General features: G+C 35.7%; 1 protein-coding gene across 1 annotated transcript in view; it reads right to left on the reverse strand.

Annotated features, from left to right (window-relative positions):
- Positions 1-24,304, reverse strand: part of LOC110022648 — an 89,152-nt gene extending 64,848 nt beyond the window's left edge. The window contains exons 1-5 of the mRNA XM_020721696.1: positions 23,782-24,304; positions 23,181-23,515; positions 21,757-22,411; positions 21,444-21,548; positions 16,173-16,335 (exon numbers count right to left, since the gene is read on the reverse strand). Of these exons, the coding sequence (XP_020577355.1) occupies positions 16,173-16,335; positions 21,444-21,548; positions 21,757-22,411; positions 23,181-23,515; positions 23,782-24,228 (1,705 nt within the window). The 5' untranslated portion in view covers positions 24,229-24,304. The remainder of the gene's footprint in view (positions 1-16,172; positions 16,336-21,443; positions 21,549-21,756; positions 22,412-23,180; positions 23,516-23,781) is intronic.
- Between the last annotated feature and the right edge of the window lie 93 nt (positions 24,305-24,397).

Raw genomic sequence — 24,397 nt, forward strand, 5'->3', positions numbered from 1 at the left:
CCTGTTCCAGGTGATCCTCCTGGCGGTTTTCCCTCATTTGAGGTTTTATCCTTCGGCGTAACGGTGCTTTAGCTGTATCTCGCCAAGGTGGCGTGTATCCCCGCTCCGTTTGTCATCTCCAATGCCTTCTAGTCACCGCCCGTCGCTCCGGACCCGTCCTGTCAGCCTGCTGCCACCCCTTCCAGTTCCCTTCCAGCAGCAACCTGCCTCCTCTGACCACCTTCCAACAGCCTGTCGGCCCTCCTAGCAGCCACCAGGTCCCCCACACCCTTCCTAGCTGCTGCCAGCACTATTGCCTACTCCGGCTCCCTCCAGCAGCCACTGACCATCCCTAGCAGCGACACGTCACCTATCTGGATCCTCCCAGTAGCCACCAGCACTACCGCTCCAGCATTATCCTTACTGAAACCGTCCCGCTTCATTAGAGATGGTCGTTCCTATCATTGTGTTATCTCTTTTATTATTCCTATCTTATTAATTTATCATTTCATGTTTTACATAGTTGTGTTGTTCCGTCAAAGAGTCGTCATTGCACTTCCTTGATTGCAAGAATAAAAAATGTGTAATTCGAGTAGTAGTTTGGGTTAACTCCGGTATCAATTGATATCAAAGCTAGCTCAACCCTAGTCTACACTAAGGATCTCAAGCATCGCCCCCCACCCAATCCACCATTCTCTATTCTTTCTCTTCTTCTCCTATTCCTTTCGTTCCTTCTCTTCTTGTCTTCTCCTCATTCCTTCTCTCATCTCATTCCCGAAAGGCTTCCAATCATGTCGCCACATCCATATGCATCGGAACCAACCTGAGAAGAAATATAACGTGAGATTCGTCGCTTACAATAATGATTGACTGAGATGGACGACGAGACTCAAGGCGACGTTACTCTCGAGGGTTGAAGAGGAGATCGAGATGATAACCTAAACCAGTTTCACCGTGATGACATCAGTAATGAAGAATATCGCCCAAGTCTTTTTGGCATTCACTATCACAGGAGACCACATCAGGAGCAGACGTTCGACACCCGTTGAGATTTTGGCATCAAAACTAACCTACCAGAATTCGACGGAAGCATGGACCCCGAGGACTTCATCAACTGGGTGCAAACGATCGAATTCATCTTTGACTACGAGGAGGTACCCGAGGACAAAAGGGTTAAGCTTGTCGCTGTCAAACTAAAGAAAAGCGTGTCGTTATAGTGGGACAACTTGCAACGACAACGACAACATGACGAGATGACAAGATCATTAAATGGGCAAAAATGAAGAAGGCTATGCAAAAAAATACATGCCGCCTCATTATTGCCAGAACATAGTCCTCTGGCTCCACGACCTACAGCAGTGTGACCTCTCAGTCGAGAAATTCATGACACGATTCAATCATCAAAAGATGAAGTGCGACCTAGTCGAACAAAAGGAGCACACAATCGCCCGCTATCTCAGAGATTTAAAACCTGTCATCAGTAACATTGTCCAACTCCAACTGTTTTGGGAGCTAAACGATGTCTAGACCATCGCATTGAAAGTGAAACGACAACACAAACAAGCCAAATCCCAAAACTCCTTATGCCAGCAGTCGACATACAAACCATCACCTCAAATCACAACAACCAATAAGACCATGTCGAAACCTGGCAAGTCACTACCAGGAAGTACCAAAGCCACCGAGAGCGTCACGAAAGCTAAAAGAGGAAATTCCTCCAGAACAATTCCTGCATGAAAATGTTTTAGGTGGCACGGGTATGGCCACATCACTGCTAATTGTCCCACCACCTGCGCTGCCTCACTTGCGGAAGAAGGCATCGTTGAGGAAGTCGAGCAAGTCGAGGAAGCCCGATCTGAGGATGGTTTGGATGAAACACTGCCCCTCTCCAGAAATGAAGGCAAACTATTAGTCATATGAAGGGTCCTCCAATCTGAACCCGAAAGAGAGCCTTCTTGACTACAACACAACATCTTTCGTACTACATGCATAGTCGAAGGCAAAATCTGCAGTTTAATCATTGATCACGGTAGTTGTGAAAACGTCGCCTTCACCCTAATGGTCAAGAAGTTAGATTTAGCCACACAAAAACATCCAAAACTTGCTCTCACTCCTGGATAAAAAAGGAGAATGAGATTCGTGTCGATCTACAATGCTTGGCAGAAATCTCCATCGGCAATCAGCTACAAGAGAAATTTTGGTGTGATGTCGTCCCTATGGACGCATGTCACATTCTTATTGGGAGACCATGGCAATTCGACCGAAAAGCATAGCATGACGACTTCAAGAACACCAATACATTCAAGAATGATGGAAAACACATCATGTTATTGCCTGTAAAATATGTGAGGGCTACGATTGACACCAAAATGCATTGATCTCACCGACCACCTTCCTGCAATCAGTTCACGATGCATCGATGGTACTAGATCTGGTCCTCCTAGAAGGTACCGACAAAGATAATGAGATACACACACAACTTTAATCACTCATACATGATTTTCAAGAGTCATGACCGACGATCTCCCAAACAAGTTACCTCCACTACGGGACATCCAACATGTCATCGACCTCATATCAGGGTCGATACTATCAAATAGACATGCCTATCGATTGCGACCCATAGAGTATGACGAACTCCAACAACAGGTGCAGGATCTTGTTAAGAGAGGATTGGTACATGAAAGCACTAGTTCACCTGTCGTCCCCGTCCTCATAGTACCCAAGAAAGATGACCCCTGACGAAAGTGCATGGACAATTGTACCAAAAACAAAATTACAATCAAATATTGCTTCCCCATATAGCGACTCGACAATCTTTTAGATCAGTTGTATGACGCCGTCTTCTCAAAAATTGACCTACGAAGTGGTTATCATCAGCTAAGAATGCAACCGGGAGACGAGTGGAAGTCTACCTTGAAGACACAAGATGACCTTTATGAATGGACAGACATGCATTTCGGACTGTCCAACGCTCCTAGCACCTTCATGGCCTAATGAATCAAGTCTTTCGAGCTCACAAAATTTGTGGTAGTCTACTTTGATGATATTTTGCTTTATAGTAAATCGGAAGAAGACCATCTAAAACACCTAAAGGCGATATTTGTGATCTTACGATCCGAACAACTGTATGTCAATCCCAAAAAGTGTCAATTCCTCACAAACTAAATCTGTTTTTTGGGCTACATTGTGTCTAGCACGGAGATACAAATGGACCCAACAAAAATCGAGGTAATCATAAGCTAGACCGCGCCACAATTTTTGGCCGAGCTACGACAATTTTTGGGGCTAGCCACCTTCTACTGAAGATTTGTTCGCCACTTTAGCACTATCATTGTCCCCCTCACAAAGTTGTTGAAACGAAAAGAATTTGTATGAGTGGTCACAGCCCAGACTAGCTTCGATATCTTGAAGGAAAATGTCACTTAAGCTTCAATTCTTGCCTTACATAATTTCAACCAACCATTCGAGGTCGAGTGTGACGCTTCCGGCATATGCATCGACGTTGTACTAAGTAAAGATGTGTCACCCTATTGCTTATTTCAGTAGCAAAATAAACGAGAATCGATGTAAATATTCTCTAAGCGACAAAGAATTTTATATCATTGTTAGAGCTCTAGAACACTGAAGTCACTACATACTCACAGACTAGTTTACGCTCTTCGCGGATCATGAAGCTCTAAAATTTCTAAACATTCAAAATAAACTAAAAGGGCTCAAGGTGGTCACCCTATTGCTTATTTCAGTAACAAAATAAAGAAGAATCAACATCAATATTCCACAAACGACAAAAAATTTTATGTCATTGTTAGAGCTCTAGATCACTGAAGTCGCTACCTACTCACAAACTAATTCACCCTCTTCGCGGATCATGAAGCTCTAAAATTTCTAAACAGTCAAAATAAACTAAAAGGGCATCATGCTACCTGGGCAAAATTTTTAGCATCCTTCCAATTTGTACTCAAACACAAAGTCGGAAACCATACCCGCATCTCAAAAGCTTCGAGCTATAGTCACCTCCTGCTCACATCGTGCACAGGCACGTAGTAGGCTTCAAAGTTGTAAAGACTTACATGAGACCGATGAAAACTTTCAAAAAATCTGGGAACAGTGTCGAGAGAAGCCTCACGAGCAGTCCTAAATTATATGTTCCCCGATGCTCGCTACAAGAAGCTATCATCCAGGAGAACCATAGTGGCGAATTGGTCGACCATTTTGGCAAAGATAAAACTCTCACACTCATGAGAATATTTTTTTGGCCCAAACTAACACGAGATGTGAAGACGTCCGACAATGTTAAATTTGTCATATCACCAAAACACGCGGCAAAAATACTGGATTACACACATCTTTATTGGTCCCTGAATCGCCTTGGGTAGATGTCCGCATGTACTATGTCATAGAACTACCACACAAATAGAGGATAAGGACTCTATAATGGTAGTTGACTGTTTCTTTAAGATGGCGCATTTCACCTGCCACCGAATGTTAGATGCATCTCATATTGTCGATTTATACTTCCATAAATTCGTTCGGCTTCACGGCATTCCCGGGAATATTATTTCGGATCAAGACGTAAAATTCTTGAGCCACTTCTGGCAAACCCTCTGGAACAAATTAGGCATTAAGCTCAAATTTACCTCTACAACACACCCTCAGACGGATGGGAGAACCGAAGTTGTTAATAGGAGCCTTGGGAATCTTCTTCGATGTTTCGTAAGGAAAAAAAATCAATCAGTTGGATCTCATTCCCACTCAAGCTGAATTTGTCTACAATAAATCAATAGGCAAGACCACAAGAAACGCCTTTCAAAATAATGTACGGCCGCAATCCAATCACCCCCTTTAGTTGGTCCCACTTCTACCCCCAGCAAAAATCAGCAAGGATGCTACAAAACGTGTTTACCAAATTTAGCAACGCCACGAGGAAGTTGGGAAAGCTATTTCTAAGCAAAACCACAAATATCAAACCCAAGCAAACAAGTCCAAGAAAAAGATAATATTCCAAGAAAGTGATCTCGTGTGGATCTGCCTAAAGAATGAACGATTTCTTGTATGAGCTTACAGAAAACTCAAGCCCATAGTCGGTGGACCTTTCTGCATTTTAAAAAAACTGAACGACAACACATAGAAAATTGACCTGTCAGGAGACTCCAAAATTCCAGCAACATTCAATGTCGTGAACTTTACTCCCTACTACAAGGAACCGAAAGCTTTGACAAATGATGCTAAACCTCCCCCAACCCCGAGGGATTGACACGAGCGGTCCAAATCCACGACCATCAGGTTGGGCGTGACATTGCTCCATTACGGGGTATTAAAATGTCGATTCATTTTAATCGCTCGCCCAACTCTCTATCCTGCATCGCATACTTCACTCGCCTCACCCCCCACACCGTGCCCTAATCTTATGCCTCCTCCTAGCCATTGTCGCGCGCCTACCTCCTCCTAGTCGTTGCATTTCTTCCACTCTTCACCTCTTTCCTTCTCAAGATCTTTCCTTTATGGTGCTCCCTTCCTCCCCTATTTATGCTTGTTATTTTCTTAGGTCAAGACATTTTTTTGCTTGTTGATTTTTCTTGTTCCAGGTGATCCTCCTGGTGGTTTTGCCTTAATCATTGAAAGACGATTTTCCCTCATTTGAGTTTGTATCCTTCGACGTAGTGGTGCTTCAGCTTGTATCTCACCAAGGCGGTGTGTATCTCGCATTGCTTGCCATCTCCAGTTCCTTCTAGTCATTGTCGTCGCTCCGGACCCGTCCCGCCGGCCGCTGACCCTGCACCCACCCCTTCCAATTCCCTTCCAACTCCCTTCCAACAGCCTGTCAACCCTCTTTCGCAGTAGCCCCCAGGTCCCCCGCTCCTTTCCCAGCTATCGCCGGCACTGTTGCCTACTCCGGCTCCCTTCTAGCGACCGCCGCCCCACCCCAACGGCAACCTGTCACCTATCTGGATCCTCCCAGCAGCCACCAGATTTCTTGGACTTCCACTAGTGGACTACCAACACTACCGCTCTAGCATTATCCTTACTGGAATTGTCCCTCATCATTAGAGAGAGTCATTCATGTCATTGTGTTATCTCTTTCATAAGTCCTGTCTTATTTATTTGTTGTTTTCTGTTTTACATGTCTATGTTGTTCCGTCAAAGAGTCGTCATTGTACTTTCTTGATTGCAACAATAAAAAATGTGTCATTTGAGTCGTGGTTTGGGTTAACTCTTGTATCACAATGCTACCAGCTAGCGAAGAAATTCATAGAGGTTTTTTACCTCTATGGACATCCAACAACCTCACTTGATGCTCATAGCTCCCGGAACTGCACTCCATTAGAAGTTACAAAAGATAGTCGCACCTAAGCAAGTAGAGTATAATAGGCCCTTGTATGGCCATTTGGCAGAGCTAGATAAAATTTCAACGCATTGCCCAGTTTGAGCAAATGTACCCCACAGCAAAATTATAAATATAAGTCTCCGCTGAAGCTTGACCTACTTGGTCAACATCGTTATAATAGGAGGAAGAGAGAGCTATTTAAATATAGTTACTTATGAAAACCCAGATTATCAATCAGCTCTATTCAGATGATACCCTCCCAAATCACAATGCGACCAAAGAAATAACACACTCATCTTAGTCACAAGCTAACGAAGTGCTGGACAACTTGACTATTCAACATTAATAAAGCAAAATGTATAACAACATTCACGATATCAACCCGAATCGCGCCATTGGTTAAAGCTCCAATAAGATGTAGGGCAAAAAAAAAAATACACGCAATCACTTAAAAATAGATGATACACTTGATAATTTTATGATAACATGGTAATATTTATTCAAAAATAAGGTGAAAATTGCTGAAAGAGGAACGCTCCTTGTGTGAGAATATGAACCCAGGCATAAATGTAATGCCATGGATGAACTAAATTCTACATGTTAAGTGAAGCAATCTCTGCATGCTCAGACATTCTACACACGACAACAACCATCAAGGAGATACACACACCATGATAAATAAGGCTGGCTGGCTTCCATTACAGCGCTTCATTGTATAAACTATTGTTTATGGGCCAACAAAGGAGCAAAAGCAAGTAATAAAAAATTCTGGCAAAAATAAATCCTCATTCGAGCCGTAGATAGCTGGATTCGTGTACTTAACCGCTACAAATGAATAGGCAAATGCTTTGGACACGCCATCAACACGTTCTACACCAAGATCAAACGGGTCATGTAATAGAACGGCGGGTGGACACTGTCAATTGTGTGCACTGTGTGTTATGAGCTATAACACAGTGACAAAAATGTGTGATGTTCTGTTTCTAGCGCATTGCCATGTAAATAGCTAGGAATTGTATTTGCTAAGCTATGACCTATAATATGCATTTATTCAATTGACATGTATGACAGGATTCCCTACTTACAGCACCTCTTCAAGAGGCTGAAATAAATAATACTATCAAAGTTTTTCCAATACTTTGAACCCAAAAAAAAAAAAAGAAAAAGAAAGAAAACAATAAATTTTCAGACAATGAAATTGTTCGAGCATAATCTCAAACACAGGCTTGCAAATGAACATAAAATTATGCATCAAAACACAAGCATGCAACACAATATAAGAAAAATATTTTTGCATAAAATCAAGAAATTGCCAACAATTGTAATGTGAACAGAAATGAATAAATAATGCATTGAAAAGCATGCAATAAAATAGATTTGTATGTGCTTTCACCAATCAAAAGAATTTTTCAAGATGCAAAGCAAAAATTTTCAGGTTGCAACTAAAAATGCAGCACTTGCTTTTTTTATGCACTCGTATTAACTCTCCATTGTTGATAATTGAAGAACAACAAATTTTAGCTACCACAACATTATTATATCTCAATAAGTCAACCATTATAAGAAGCAGCAACCCAATCACACATGATCGTACCACATATCACTATTAATTAAATATCGACTGCTGTCAGTGAAAACAGAGAAACTAGCAGCTTTAATGAAAGGTCATCCCAAAAAATATATATATAACTTTGGAAGTTAATAAAGCTGGAAAATAAAGTAAATCAAGGATTAATTTTTTTAACTAAAGAGAATTTAGAAGGTCATTATGTTCCAGAAATTAGGTTTGAAAGATAATAACTTGGGAAAAGTAGTTATTGTTAAGGTACATGTTCTAGAAATTTTCAAAATTTATGGAAAATAAGAAGTAACTCAACCTCCTCACTTCTAACAAGCATGTAAAGTGAAAAAGAAGCTTCTTATCCAAAAAATAGAGCAAGAAAACCACATTTTATCATTTTCTTCTTTCATACTTCATAGATCTCAACTCTTTTAACATTCAAATTTCTTCCAAGCATTTGGCAACTTCCAAAACCTTGGCTTGAAGAAAATGGAAATGGAAGTTCTTAAAGTAATTGAAATAAAAAGATAAAGGAAGTTCTTAAAGTTGCCTACAACAATTCTACTCATTTTGCGGTACAACAAATTACATTGCCAAAAGAATGAAGTTAAGAATATTTTTGTGTATGCTCTATTTTAGGTCCCACTAAAAGCAGAATTTACCATTCGCGGTCAGCATTATCATCATTCGTTACCAATTATTGGGGTCGGCTTTACGAGTCCTCGTTCCTAATTATGGATGACCAAGACCATCCAAACCCAGTAACACAGCTGCTGAATCACTAAAAAATATATTTCCCAGAATATACTTCAGCATGAAAAAATTGTCTGCCATTAAGGCCTATCTATATAAGAGAAAAAGATATTTATGTCTAAGTAGGGTACTATCAATTTTTCAAAGTTCGCCACCACCACCCACCACTAACAGGCACTGAATCAGAAATCAAGCGCAGTTAATGACGGGAAATTTAGCCATAACCTTAAAATGCTAGTAAACTAACAAAAGTTGGCCAAAAAATCTTCTATCAACTAAGAAAAAATTTACCTGAAGCATTAACATGTAAGAATATATATAATTTTCAAATAAATCTAACAGAAATTGGTACCATGCAGCAAAAATGGATCTTCACAACCAAAATTCATCGCAATGCACTAATGAATTTCTCCTAGGCAAACAAACAAATAATAAAATACTGTCCAAGTCGTTCACTATCGTGAGGGTTAACGAATGCAAATTGAAAAAATAAGGTCCATGAAAAATTCATTTTGCCCCGGCAGTACCAATAAAGTGAATGAAAAATAGTCTACCAATAAATCATATATGCGACTTGAAGCAAAGTGATTTCTAGTTTATTACAATAGCTCTCAGTCATAAAATTTTATGTAAGGCTTACAATATGATAAAACATTATGCATACCGATTTGAGCTTGGTTTAATGATTCATTCAATCAAAAATTCAGGCATATAAATTAAAATAATACTATATAAACAATTTCACAATAAAAAATATGTGAAGGAAAAATGCAAGGGCTTAAGTGTAATAACCAAATTCTTAATAAGGTACACACGCAAAATTCCACAAATAATTTATAGATAATTTATACCCCATTTTTGCACCTCACAAAAATAATAAAAACTATTTATATGAAATCCTAAATTCTCTAAGGATCAATTTCATAGATATAAATATATATATGTAAATATAAATCTATAAGCTCATATGAATTATTTTATTAATAAAATTATTAAACCAAAACTTTATCAAATGTTGTTACTGAATTTAATCAATCATTTATTTGTTTAATACAATGTACCTTCAAGAAAATCCCAATTAGCAAAGTAGACATACGTAGATGTATTAGGCAACGGTGGAGATGGATTTTAAATGGCCTTAGGAATAAAATTACTCGATTATATAAGTATACAAAGCTTTCTTTAATAAGCATTATTATATCCCTCAACTATTACATCCCATGAAACTACAGAGAACAAAAATCACCAGCTATGTAGGTTACAGGCTAGAAGAGGGAAAAACAAGCAAAAAAGAAGATAAGAAGAAGAGAAGGAAGGAGAAAAGGTGAAGAAGAAGGGAAGAAGAAGAGGAGGAGAGTAGTCAAAGGAGAAGGAGAAGGAGAAGGAGAAGGAGAAGGGAAGAGAGGATGGAAGAAGGAAAGGAAGAGTGGGCAAGGTAATAAATTTGATTTTGATTTAAATTTGGGATTTTATTGTTTTATGGTGAGAAACAATATTGAAAGTATTTACAAAAGGAAGTTTTAAGGAGTCCAATTTGACGAGGTCAAAGGTTAGCTAGATACAATTTTTAAATTGTAATACATAAGGCGGAATTCTTCAAATCTTTTGCATGCAAAGTAGACTGATGGTTGCAATTCAGTGTAAAATCTTCAAATTGTAAAGTTCCTTTTTAAAACTTGTTATATACATGCCAATAGTAAAGTTCATTTTTAAAACTTGTTATACATGTGCAAATGTTCCCAAAAGAATTTTGGTAACATAAGCTCACAATAAATACAATTTTGTTATAAAAATATTTTAGTAGTTGGTAATACTATTAAAAGAAAACATCTAATATCAATAATTACTAATTGTATATACATTTATTTAGCATATTTTAAAAAGAATACATGTTTACTGAAATATTTAATTATGAAAATCAGCAAAAATTAAGAGATTGTGTCATAGGAGGGTAAGTTGGCAATGAGCCAAAATATGTTTGTGATACTTGCACACATAATACAAAAGGGTCCTCAATAAGGCAAAAGAGTCCATTATAGAGACAAAAATGGTCAGTAATGCAATTCAATAGCGATAATGTTGAGTTTCACACGGGCTTTATTGAACTTGATGATATAAGTGTTATCATATGTTATAAATGTTTTATTATAAAACTTATGTATTCACTATTATAGCAATATTCATTTTATGATTTGTCTGTCCATGATTAGCACACATGTTTATTGGTCATCAATATTGAGTTCTACATTAAATCTATTAATCTTGTTGTCTCGTGATTCATTAATTTTTATTACTATTTTTACTAGAAAGATGCAATAACAAGTTGAAGCTAAGAGGATCATACTCCTTTTTTAATCATAATTTGTTCTACAGCTACCGTAAGTTTAAAAAATTTTGAAGTCAGTAGATGAAAATTGTACTTTTGTTAAACATTTTATGGCGTTTTAGATGCTTTGTAGATATATATTGAATGATTTGTTTTGTATTGCTTTTGCTTGATTCCAATAGTTGAGTTCACAGATTTTACATAGGATGGTGTTATTTATTATTTCGGGTGCATTTCAGTGATTGAACATAGTTGTCACACCACAACCGGCTCGCCTTAAGGCGAACGATTCGATCATATTAAATTCTAACTCGCACTAGTCCTGACTTAAAGGATTAGGACACAATGACTGAAGAACTAGTATAAATAAATCGTCACAAACGTCCTTAAAACATTTCATTTCATAAGTAAATCACATTCAAATATACTAGAAAACGTAAAAATCTAATCACCAAAATATATTTATACATAGAGCTCTTAAGTTCAATATGATAAAAATACGTACTCAAAAGTCTGTACAATCTCTCAAAAGTATGAAATGCAAAAATTGCACATGTCACACATGGCTACTCGCCCTAGTGCTACTTACCCCTTCCTGAAGTCAACATAGAGTGGGCCAGAAAAAGCTCAACAAAATAATCAATATTAAAATATCATTTTATAAACAAAAAAATATATATATACTCATACGTAACTCATATATATGTTCATAAGAAATCTCACAACATGTTATAATTCTATAAAATATGCAAAAAAAATGCATGTAATGCAGGGAATTATAATTGTGGTATAAAACAATTGTTTCATCCATACATGTGTAATTACAAGTATATTCATAAGAGTCATCAATCTAATCAAAAACATATCACTTGCAATTGTATAGGTCTCAACTATTTTCATGTGATGTCATGCCATGTAATTGGGTCGTCACCCAGCCCAAAAGCTACATTAACTATTGATAAAGATTTCCCCCCAACATAGCAGTTATCAATAGCACTCCTGCACCAACGGTTCCCTACTTTCCATTTTTGTCTGATCTCAACGATTCTCAAAGTTTCGTCTCCGTCTAAATACCAAAAGTCAAGAATCTCATGGTTCTCTTCATCTATACTTATAAATATTCATGTAATGATCAGCCTATAACATCACTTGTGACATTTCTTAAATCATAATTCCTATAAAAAACATTCATCATGGGTATTTTACATATCATATGCAAGAATCAGAATAAACAGATATCTGCAAGCAATGATTTTATAAACATATTTTTCAAATTCATAGCATAGTAGAATCATAGGTATTGTAAGGGAAGAATCAAATTTACATTCATACAAACTATGTAAGTATTCATTCACAACATGCAGAAATTCTAAATGCATGTGTCGAATATAATCACATGAAAAACTATATAGAATTATTTTTCCTACATTAGCACAGAATTATTTCACCAGAATCGACGGAGCAGCCCTATAATGAGTTTTGACAAGCTCTCCTCGAGCTGACTGTCTAGTGTAAACAGCCTGGAATACGAAATGCCTTATAAATTTATGAAATTTGTAATTGAGATTTTAACTTAATCTCAAATATGATTTTCTTGCTTTAACTTACATTGAAAGGGTTGTCCCACATGAATTCTCCCTACAAATTACTTCAAATCCTCTTTCTCCCCTCTAACCTCCCATATTTCCTTTAATTCGTGGATTTTTTGCTAATGACCCGTACGTAAGCCCACAAACCAAGTTTTTAGTTTTTGTTCGTCTCCAGCTATAGTAACCAGAGATGAAAAAGTGCACTGATTCGTAGAAAACGTCAAAACGAAAATGTAGAAAAGGGAAGGAATGTTCCAATTAGTGTGAAAGAGGATTTCATATCTTTCATTTTCTTCATGGAACCCCGAATCCTAAGTTTTAGCTCCCTATTTTGTCGATCGCCCCTTTGTGCCACAGCATTGAAATTGCATGGGAAATAAGAAATGCAATGTGACAAATAATGTGGTTCAAATAAATCTCAACCATATAATTGGATCCAGCTATTGCACACCGAGTAAGGTGTGGCTACGAGATTTCTACGGTACGACTGTGAGGTTAGGAAGATTAATTAGGTTGAATGAAGGTAATAATTAAGTATTTATATCGAAATTTCACATATTCTCATCTACTTACAATTCATGCATAATGTTATATATCAAATTGAACAATTTAAGATGTACAATTTTATAAAACTGGTTCAGTTGGATTTTGAGGAGTGCGAAAATTTGGATACATTTTAAAATTATCAAATATAACCTAAATTTGCCAAAATTTAGGTATTACAATACTCTCCTACTTGTAAATTTTTTGTCCTTGAAATTCTGAATTTACTTGATTGAAAAGATAAACTTTTGTTGCATTTCTTCTTTTTCTCATGTATCTTCTTTTTCCAGTTTATGTTTTCACTCTATCTTGACAAAAGGAATTCGTCTGTTCTCAATTTCTTAATATAAGTTAATTTTTTATGCGCACCAAAATTTAATGGTGCACCAAAATTTAATCCAACAGATCACCAAAATTAATTTCTCAAAATTTAATGGTGCACCAAAATTTAATCCAACAGATGCACCAAAATTAATTTCTCAAAATTTTATGCGCACCAAAATTTAATCCAACAGATCACCAAAATTTTCTCAAGCTTTTCAATATAAGTTAATTTTTTATGCGCATCAATGTCATCATATGAAATCCTCTGGTCTGAATTTGAAACTCGTTTTCCTAGTATTGAGATGTAAAACACATCATGAATATCTGACATATCAGTAAGTAAAGGTGGTATGTAGGTAAATGGACAAATCCTCTCCATAATTTCAAAAAGACTGATGTACTTGGGACTCAACTTACATCACTAACCAAATCTAATTGTAATTTTACTTTTAAAAATACAAAATCAGCAATTTCAATTTCTACCACTTTAGGCTTTGGGTCATAATATTTTTATTGTTGATCTTGAGCAACTTTCAATCTATCCCTGATTAATCTAACTTTGTTACTCTATCAACTAATTCAAAACCCAACATTTGATGTTCACCCACTAAAACCAAATTTAATGGAATTATGCATTTACATACAATGCTTGAAAAAGAGCTATTTTAATACTTAATTGATAGCTATTATTGTAAGCGAACTAGGTCATCAAGATGTGATCTTTCCAACTGCATCTAAAGTCAAAGACACACAAGGCTTCAACATATCTTCTAACACCTGAATTGTCATTTTTTTATTATCCGTCAGTTTGTGGATGAGATGTGCTAAAATGAGATATGTACAGAAGCCCTGTTGAATATCTTTCCACAACCTGAACGTGAATCTTTCATCTTTGTCAGAAATGATAACTTTTGAAATTTCGTTTAATATGGTAATTTTTATACACATAATTTGGTCAGCTTTTCAATTGAATCTGTTTGTCTGATTGGCAAGAAATGAGATAATTTTGTCATTTTGTCAATAATGACCCAAATACTATCGTGACCCTACCAAAATCGAAAAAATCCCATAATAAAATACATTGCTTTTTCTTCTCATTTTCATTTAGATGTAGCAATGTCTATAGTAATCTGTTGGATCTTTCATACTCAGCCTTTACAATTTAATAAGCTCGACATTTAGATGTCTATTCAGCAATAGTCATCTTCGTACCTAGCCACCAGAACATCAACTTCAAATCTATGTACATTTTAGTTATGTCTAGATATATTTTGTACCTTGAATGATGAGCCTAATGTAGGATTTTTTATCTTAAATCAGAATCAACTAGTACCCACAACTATAACATGTTTCTAATAACACTATTTTCATCAACAATTATATCAAACCTCTTTCTTGATTGCAGTTGTTTTAGGAATTTCAAATATTCATTGTTAACTTTCTGGATTTCTTTAATTATACCTATTAAAGTTGGGTGCACCATTAACTAATGTAAATATCTCATATCACCTAGTCATCTAACTTCCAACTACAAGGCATCAATTATTTTAATAAATTATAGCACCCAAGTAATTATCCAGTATGCACTACATTTGTTCTGCTAGAACAATACTGTATATCCAGATCGTAAACTTCGATAAGCTCTCGCCATCTTCACAAGTACTTTTTAACTTTCACTACACAAATTAAAGAAGATTGTGCATTTCTATCACAGGAAAAATAAAATGACTTCTCACCAGAGAAATTAAATTTCACCTGCTTCTTCCAGCAATCAATTATAGCAAAATGCTTTACTAACCCATTCATTTTTAATATGACATCAAAAATTTGAATTTATATGATAATTAATTATGTTGTCAACTTTCTATCAGAGATACAAACATGCAGAAAACATAAAAGCTACTTCTAAAAGGCATAATAACACATTAGACAGAAGTAAAATGCATAAAATCTATAAATAGGCTAGCAGCAAACTCATCAGAAATGAAGTTATGTGATCCACCTGAATCTAATAAAACAGTGTCAACTGATATTGAAATATACCCTAACTTTTAGGCATTATAATAGCTCTAACTCTATTTTAAATTAGGATATCAGAATGTGTGTTAGAAAGATATTAAGTTGGTTGAATCACACCTATTTGTATTACATCTCATGATGACTAGTGGAGGTGGCATCGTGAGCCAAGATATTCAGTCAACCTATGCCAAGGGTAACGAGTACTCACATTTCAAGGAAATCGTGACGCTAACCAAGATATGTTGTGATTGAAAACAAAATAAAATAAAATCTCAAATAAAATTAGCATGAGAACATATAAATTTCATTCTTTCATGTGGCTATTTAATCTCAATTATTAGATTTTGACACTAACCATAAGTTGTTATTATTTGAAGCATATTTAGACCCTAATTGGCTGCATGAAGTTGGAAAACAAGTTTTAAAACAATAAAATTAGCTAGTTCCATCATATGGTTGGGTTTATTTACAAATTAACATTGATCTCTCCACAACTTAAACTCCCTCAAATGAAGAGAATTCAATTTCACAAATAAAATGAGCAAAAACAAAATTAACATTTTCAAAAACATGTTTTTTTATTTATAAGCAACCAAAGAAAACCTAAATAGCAAACATCATTTTGTAACCATAGCAACGAAAGAAAATACAGAGAATAAAAATGAAGTAGATAGGAACAAATTTTTAACAGGCAAGTCCCAATTATTTGTAAATTAAAGATGCAGATATGAGAAACTCGAGGACTCTTACCGTAATCACAATCTATAGAGGATGGATCGGTAAATTTAACTGCTGGGGTAGCATCCATCATTTCTCCAAGACAAACAGCATCTGCTCCGGAAAGTTCCTTCTCATCTAAGGCTTGGAAGGTATCATATAAGCTTTCAAACATTCCTCGCTTGATGAACGAGACCTGAACTTTCAATATAACAATAAAAAAACACATAAAATAATTTTCAGAAAAAAGCGAGCACATATCTACATACAAATGAAACAGTATGAAGAAGAAAATCTCATTTTAAATTTTTAAAATCCACAAGAGCTTCATTTCAAAATGAATTACCTCTCCTAATTTTCATTTTTTTTAATCTTTAAATGGATTAAAAAAATAATAAATATTTAAAGAAAACAAGTCAGAACCATCCAATCTATTTAAATAACTGGTGCAATTGGCATATTATGATTTTTTTAATTATATCATTCTTTCCAAAAAAAAAGACTTGGGCATGTTTTATAAAAATTGATCTTAATCTATTAGAATTAAATGAGAATATGGAATATGCACTCAATAGGAAATAGGACACAATGGAGAAAAAGAATTAATGTAAGCAACCCCACTTAGCGGGATAAAAACTTCATGTTACTGTCATCATCATCTCCAATCTCAATAATAGAAATAAAGAAACAATTTGAATTGAAATAAATTCTCATTACTAATTATTTAAGTAAATTTTTAATTGTGTGTGTGTGTGTGTGTGTGTGAAGTTACAGCAAGATGAAAAAAATCAAAATAAGGAGAGATACATTTCAAATCAGAGCTTACTTTTTTTTTGTATTCTTTTAGAGGAAAAGAAAGTTTATGCTTTAAAAAGGGTAAATAGTAATATTCATACAAAGGAAAATTTACATACATACCACAATTCTTTTGTAGTTACATATCTGAATATTTACAATTACAACACTTTGGTTTTGTAAACCTATGTATGAAAAGATGTGCTTAACTTTTAAAAACTTAGCAAGAGTGTTATTTTTGACGTGATGTTATGTAAACATAAAAGTTTAGGAATTAAAACTGTAAAGATATAAGAATTTTGTGGCATGTATGTAAAAGCAGCCCCAAAAAAATGCATTCAGTGGTAAAAACCAAAAAGATCTAAGAATTTCATCCTCCGATTTTAGCACCACTTGAAAATAATTACAAATATTAGCACACACGCACACACACAAGCTACACGTGTGTGAATTCTTTCACTATTTAAAGTATTATCCTAAGCATTATTTAATAATACTAATCATTAGATTAATCATACAGTTTACGCAACTAATGTAATGTACCTCTTTAATAGGATTGTTCCTCCAATTTAAGCATGCAATGATGGTTGAAAAGAGGGATGATTGAGATCTTCTAATGCAAACGCAAATATATTAAACTAAAAATACTTATAATTGCTTATTTATAAATATATAACCTAAGCACTATGGTATTTCCTCTTTTTCTTCTATTTCATTGCCATAACTTTGTTGGCAACCAAATGTGAGCCTAAAGGGGAAGGAAAAAAAGATCATAAAGAATAAGGATTGGCTTTGATGAGAAATTTTCCATTTTTCATATTTTCTCTTATGAAACAACTTCAGATTGTTAGCGCAGCTTTTTTGCTACGGTGCTTTTTGAATAAGCTTCTTTATCTTGTTTGGAAAGCACGACGTGGCCGATTTTAATAAGGTGCGGTGTAATCTCGATAAGTTGTGAGGCCCTCACGTTCGGCGTTTCATACAATTTACCTAACTACCACTCTCTGCCTATTCCTTTGAGCAATGACGCTGCCTAGGTTTTATTTTCTTCCCTCGCTTTTCTTCATTCTCTGGAGAGGGATAGTCGGTATTCACTTCCTCCGCTCTCCTTCTACTCCGGTACATTTTACCCTTACTTTCAACCATTATTTTGGGCAGCAATGTTGCTGCGGTTTGGGGTATGTGGTCCCTTTTCTCTTATCAATTTGTGATTTGTGGCTTAGTTTTTTTTCAGTTTGTGATTTGTGGTTTCTTTGCTCCTGCGGTATTTGAAAGAACCATGTTTTGTTTTTTCTGTGAATTTATAGAGAACTTGATTTTTGGTATATTCGCTCTTCACGGATTGTGATTGGAAGAATAAGATTTGGAAGATTCTTTTTTCTGTGAAATTTGGAAAAACAGGTATGTGGCGTCTTTGCTTTGTGGTTTGTGGTTGGAAGAGAAGGATTGGAAGATGCTTACTCGTTTATTCTGTGAAATTTGGAGAAATTGATTTGTGGTCTCTTTGCTCTTTTTGATCTATGGCTAGAAGAAAGGGTTTTGGAGTTGAGCTGTTTATGTTGGCTATGGGCTCTTTGCCCATTGTTGTTTAGGGTTATGGGTGTCTTTGCTTTATACAGTTTGTGGTTTGTAGTTATTTTAAAAATTAGCTTTGCAATTTCTTTTCAATGGTAGAAGAGTGGAGCTACCACACGTGCACGATTTGGGTCATTTGGGTTGTGTATGTTTCACATGTCAATTTAGATTGGTGAGGTGTTTAGGCTGGTTTTGAATGATGCTCTCAATGTCAACGATGCATGTTACTTGAGTTTGAGTTTATCTTGGCTAATGAAATTCGTGATCCGATTTTGGCTGTGGCGGTGGTAACGAAGTGTGTTGGTGGTAATGATGTGCTGGTGGTGTAGTGTAGTGGTGATTGTGTGGTGGTAGTGGTGGTGTGTTGGTGGTGATTGGGTGGTGGTGGTGGTGGTGGTGGTGGTGTGTTGGTGGTGATTGGGTGGTGGTGTGTTGGTGGTGATTGGGTGGTGGTGTGTTGGTGGTGGTGGTAATGATGGGGTGGTAGTGATTATGTGGTGGTGTGTTGATAAATTTCCAACTATGGGATTTTAAATGATTTTTTTTTTTTTATGAGATAAACTTTTATTGTATTCCACAAATTTATGCTGCTTAGTTCTTTTCATGCTAATAGACGCGATGGGTACAACAAAAAAAATCAGGTTGTTAGTCATGTGGAATAAAGAGATGAAGTTAATATTTTTTTATCTCTGACTTAAAAAGGCGAAACAGAGAAACAAACCGACCACCTATTTTAATAAGGATGAAAGAATATTATAAAAAAATTCAAGAAAAAAACGAAAAGAGAATATTATAGCACAATTGAAAAACAAATTGAATCAGATAAAAAAAACAGAAAAATGTGGAAAGAATTAAAGCGACGATCCACGGGCATAGGTTGAGATCCAATAAAGCGAACCACGATGCTTTGGAAGAATGGTAAACTAATATATTGGAGGTGAGAATTGATGAAAATTTCGGCAATTCAACTTTTATTTTTGTCAATTTCAATTTTATCAATATATCAACTATGAATTAGTGTGTAGGTCGTGACAACTGCTAGAAAGTTTAAATTCAATGGCATTGATCCTAAGCTTGAAGAAAAGTCGGATTGTATGTTTGGTAGATTCATGGCCACGGATGATCATGCATGGGCTCGGAAGATGATGGAGTTTAGAGAACAAATTACAAATGCAATAGTTAATGGTGATAGAATTTTGTATGACGTATTTTCTTTATCTGTCTAAAAAGTTGCAAGAATAATTATTGATTATTGTAATGTTGTTATATGCAATGATCTTTATGTAAAATTTTGATTATGTGCAAATTACTTTTTCCATTTTTTACTACATATATATTTACTCATATGGATGGCTTCTAGGCAACCGTGGGTTTAATATAACTTTTTTCTTGCATGTTCTTTTTAGTTTTAAGGTTTATGATGACAAAAATGACCTTAAAGGTTGTTCTGAATAGTCTTTGTGATGACATGATTTTGTTACGCAAACGAGCTCCATATTACATGTTTAAAGGCAACCAAGATCCCCTTTTTTTTCAGTCATATGACTATTGGTGTTCTTCTGGATGGTTTTTGTGTAAATATGGTTTCGTGACACATACAAGCTCAGTTTTATGTGTTTTACAGGCAACCAAAAACCTTTTTTTATTGTCTACCATCTTCTTGTAGTGACAGACTATTCGTTGGTTCATATTTTGTGCTCTGATATCTCACAATTTTATAAAGCGTAATTGTGTATTTCTATTATTTTTTTACTAATATTGCACCTAAGTGTATGTATTTTGTGGTTCTGAACCTTCAGAAAAAAAAATGAGCTCAAGGTATTTCAGTGCCTCCAAAATAATGTATTGTTACCGTGGACTATAGTGTTCTATGTTTACCTCGCAACAGAAGCATAATTATAAGAGATAATTTTACAGTTTTCCAAGGAATAGACAGAGAAGTGTAACTTCTTCAGATAGGCGGATCGGTTCGATGATTCCGCCTCCGATAGAGATCAGGAGTGGAGACTTTCGTTGGAGAGGAGATTATCTCGTGAAATTGATCGTCCGCATTTTAAATTCAACATTATGATAATATTAATTGTTATTTTACTATTTTTATATTTAATTTTGGTTGTTGTGTTACTCACAGTTTAGTTAGGTGTCAAACTTTATTATGTATTATTCAAACTGAATTTCTATTTTTATCTATGAAACGTGCAACCAGAACTGATTTTGTTATAAACAACACAAAAAATACAGGGACACAAAGGTTTTTTTAACATAAACAGTTGTTGCACAACTGCACAAAACAAACACACAGAGTTTCCCCGCAGCAGCTTCCCGGCACATCTGTTGCGCAGCAGTTTTTCAATAAACTGCAATTGCCCCAAAGAGACCCTAAAGCTTATATGAAGAAAATATAAAAGGTTAGTTGAGATAAAAGTTTATTGTAAGGTTAATTTGATTTATAAATAAGTTGTAAGTTAACATAATTTATAACATGAAAATTTTAGGGGAGCATTAGGAGTAATATTTGTATTTTTGGTTTCTAGTTTTTTTTTTATTTTGTTTTGTTTATATTTTAATTTGAAATATAAGAAATTTGATAATGTCAAAACAAAACATGTTGAAGGGGAGTGACTATGAGGGGGATTTAACAAAATTTACCACCTCCCACATTTGGCTATCAAACAACAGTGGAAGTGAGTGGCAGTCAATGGCGAACAACGACAGCCAATGGCGGTCAACAACTAACAAGCTAACAACAATGGTAATTGTTTTTAAAAATACTCAAAACACCTAACAGTTATTTTTAAATATTTTTAAAAATAAGTTGATTTGTTTGAAAAAATATAAATAAAAACATTGAACAATTATTTTTTTAATAAATGCAAAAACAATAATTAACTAGACAAACAATCATGCACTTCAAAAATTGAAAAGAAAACTCACTGCAACATTGAACCACCCAATGATTGGATGAGATGAAACAATCTTTTTAATTTTCTTTCTTCGCTTAGGTTTTCCCACGTAGAAGCTCAACATCATATCAAGAACCTGCAAATTATTTAAAAATAAATGGGCAAAGAAGAAAGCGGCTTAGATTTCACGATAAAATAGATACACAAGCATGTCCAACAAGAGGATTAGCTAAAGAAAAAAGTTCATATTGAAGTCAAAATTGATCTTAGAAACAAATATTTAGGAGCAATAGACTAAAATACCAAATAAATAAGAAAATTAAGCATGAATAGGAATGTTATACCTCAGCTAGCGAATGTTTCTGACAAGCTACTTTCCATGTTGCCACAAACTTCTCTACTTCACCATTACTAAGTGTAAGACCGCACATCCGACCCTCGTCCTCTAAGTCAACAACTTTCACAGTTTTCAGAAATTTGCAGGATGAACTTGCGCTATTATTATTTTCATGTTTTCGTTTCTTTTCAAACAATTTCATGTTCTCTTTATTATTAACATGACCAATGCCCGGTGGTGTTTTATAACTTTCTACAGGCTTCAACCCCAGCCGTGCCATTTCTTCAGAATTTGATGGGTATGGACAGCTACTCACAAGCTGGCCACAATCCTTTGTTGTTTTACCTTCTTCATCATCTTCAACATCAACAACATTATCAACCTTTGAGTCATCATCATCATCATCAGACGAGGAGGAAAGAAAATAGACATGCTCGTTGCTAGAATCCTTCCATGTAGAAGAGAATGCTTTGACACGGTTGGATATATAGTCGAAGTGCAAGCCACTTTTTTTTTTCTTAGCAGCAATGTGACGAAGTTTAGAGCCACACATTTTTCCAACAATTTCATTGTTACCATCCCCAGGTCCAGATCTATATAGTTTCTTTCTAAGAAGAGTTTCTTCTGCTTTATTTGCCTCTCGGATATGATTTATGTAGAACCTATAAATACAACTTTCAAGTAGCAAATTACATGGGAAATCATGGCAACATTCTAGCTCAGCAACTTAGCAATAGCCACTTTTGATAAGAAATCAAGTTGCTTTCTCAACTTGAACAACATTAGAATTTTTATTTCAAAACTCAAAGAAATAAATCTATCAAAAAAAAGATATAACAAAAAACACTAGACAAAACAGAAATTATGCATCACCAAAAAACATAGATTATCATGATTTTTCGTTACTTTAAGAACTTCTAGTACGCACCACTGTGACAGCACTGCAAAAGGATCCTACAAAATTTCTACATAGGACATTCACATTACATACATACCACATAATTCTTATGTATTTACATATCTAACACCTAAACATTCATTTTTACATGCATACAAGTCAAATCTTTAACATGTCATCAAAAATACCAATCACAACCTTTTTAAGTGAAATACACCTTTTCATGCATAGGTTTATGGCACGAAGGTGATATAAGTGTAAATATCACACTCTGGGCGTTAGATATGTAAATACACAAGAATTGTGTAGTGTGTGTAATTTTCCATAAATAAAATCCTTGTACCATGCACAAATCAGTTAAAAGAGGATGTATTAAAGACAGCTTATGAGTGCATAATGAATCAAGTCCATATCCATGCCTCTATATATACAATGCAAATGTGCCAAAAAAATAAGGCCATAAAATGAAAACCAATCAAAAATATAAACTCTGCTGTTATATAAAGTAATTAGTGCGAATGATTAATGCATACCCTATATTCTGAATCCTTACACCAAGTAAATCCTTGGATGGCACAGATTTCTGCTCTGCGAGAAACATACGAAACTTATCTGCAGAAATCCGATCCTTGGATTTGGTAATGAATTCTTGTAAAGAGAGAATAATTTCCTCGCTGGTTATTTTAAAAACTTCGGTCGCGACTGATGGAACAGCGAAGTAATGCTTGATAAGTGGTTGACGGAGGAAAGGCCCGAGACCAAGCTCTTCAAACCGCTTAATACTCATATTATGGCAGAGAAATAACTCCAATTCATACAATGATGCAATTTTCCGGGCACAGACAAAGCAGTGAATCAATGCACTAGCCTACAAAATGATTAATTACAGTTTAATACAAACGAAAAAATCTGAGAAAAATCATCGACAACATTACAAATTGGACAAATAGCCTTCATTAAACATCAACTCAAACAGGTTCTCCACCATCGTTGGAGTGAGTACAAAGAAATAAAAAAAAATGTATTTTTTCAATATAAAAGTAATTTAGAATGAGTTACGGATGACTTTGCTCTGATCACTAGGGCAAATTCATTGACAAAACAACCATCGTAGTCCGAGGAAGCGAGAATAACCTTTCCTTCATTATCAAGAAGGCGTTGAAGAGTAGGGACGTCTTGGAGACGAAACCCTAAAGAGCTCCATGAACCCACCTTGAGCGCAACGACTACACGCTGGGAAACCTTCAACGCTGAGACGTCCTCTCCGGTGGCAACAAGGTCCCGGTGCACTTTCACAGCCTCGCTCTCAATCGTTTCGAGCTTGACGGAAGGGATCGAAAAAGGCGGTGCCGCCTGGAAACCAGCGTTCCCAAAGATGGCATTCTGCGGCTGGACTGCCCTAGGGTTTTGAAAGCCACCGTGAGGAAAGTTCGGAGGCTGCGGAAAGAGCTGGATGCTGGCGGGGAATTGAAAATTAGCGTTTTGAAGGAAGGTTGAGGGATGGAAAGAGCCGCCGCCGCCGCCCCCGGGGCCAGCGCCTGCGGTACCGTACGGCCCGGACAGTGGTGGCGGGCAACGCATTGGGGTTTGAAGGCCAATAAAGCCGCGGAATTTTACAATTTTAAGAGGAGCATTTATATACTATATGTAGCGTGAGGACGAACTATGGATGGAGGGGTTTTACACTACCTTATATGGTATTTAATGCCTAAATTTGAATATATATATATATATATATATATATATGTAT

This window comes from Phalaenopsis equestris, unplaced genomic scaffold (assembly GCF_001263595.1).
Source record: "Phalaenopsis equestris unplaced genomic scaffold, ASM126359v1 Scaffold000202, whole genome shotgun sequence".
NCBI lineage: Eukaryota > Viridiplantae > Streptophyta > Magnoliopsida > Asparagales > Orchidaceae > Phalaenopsis > Phalaenopsis equestris.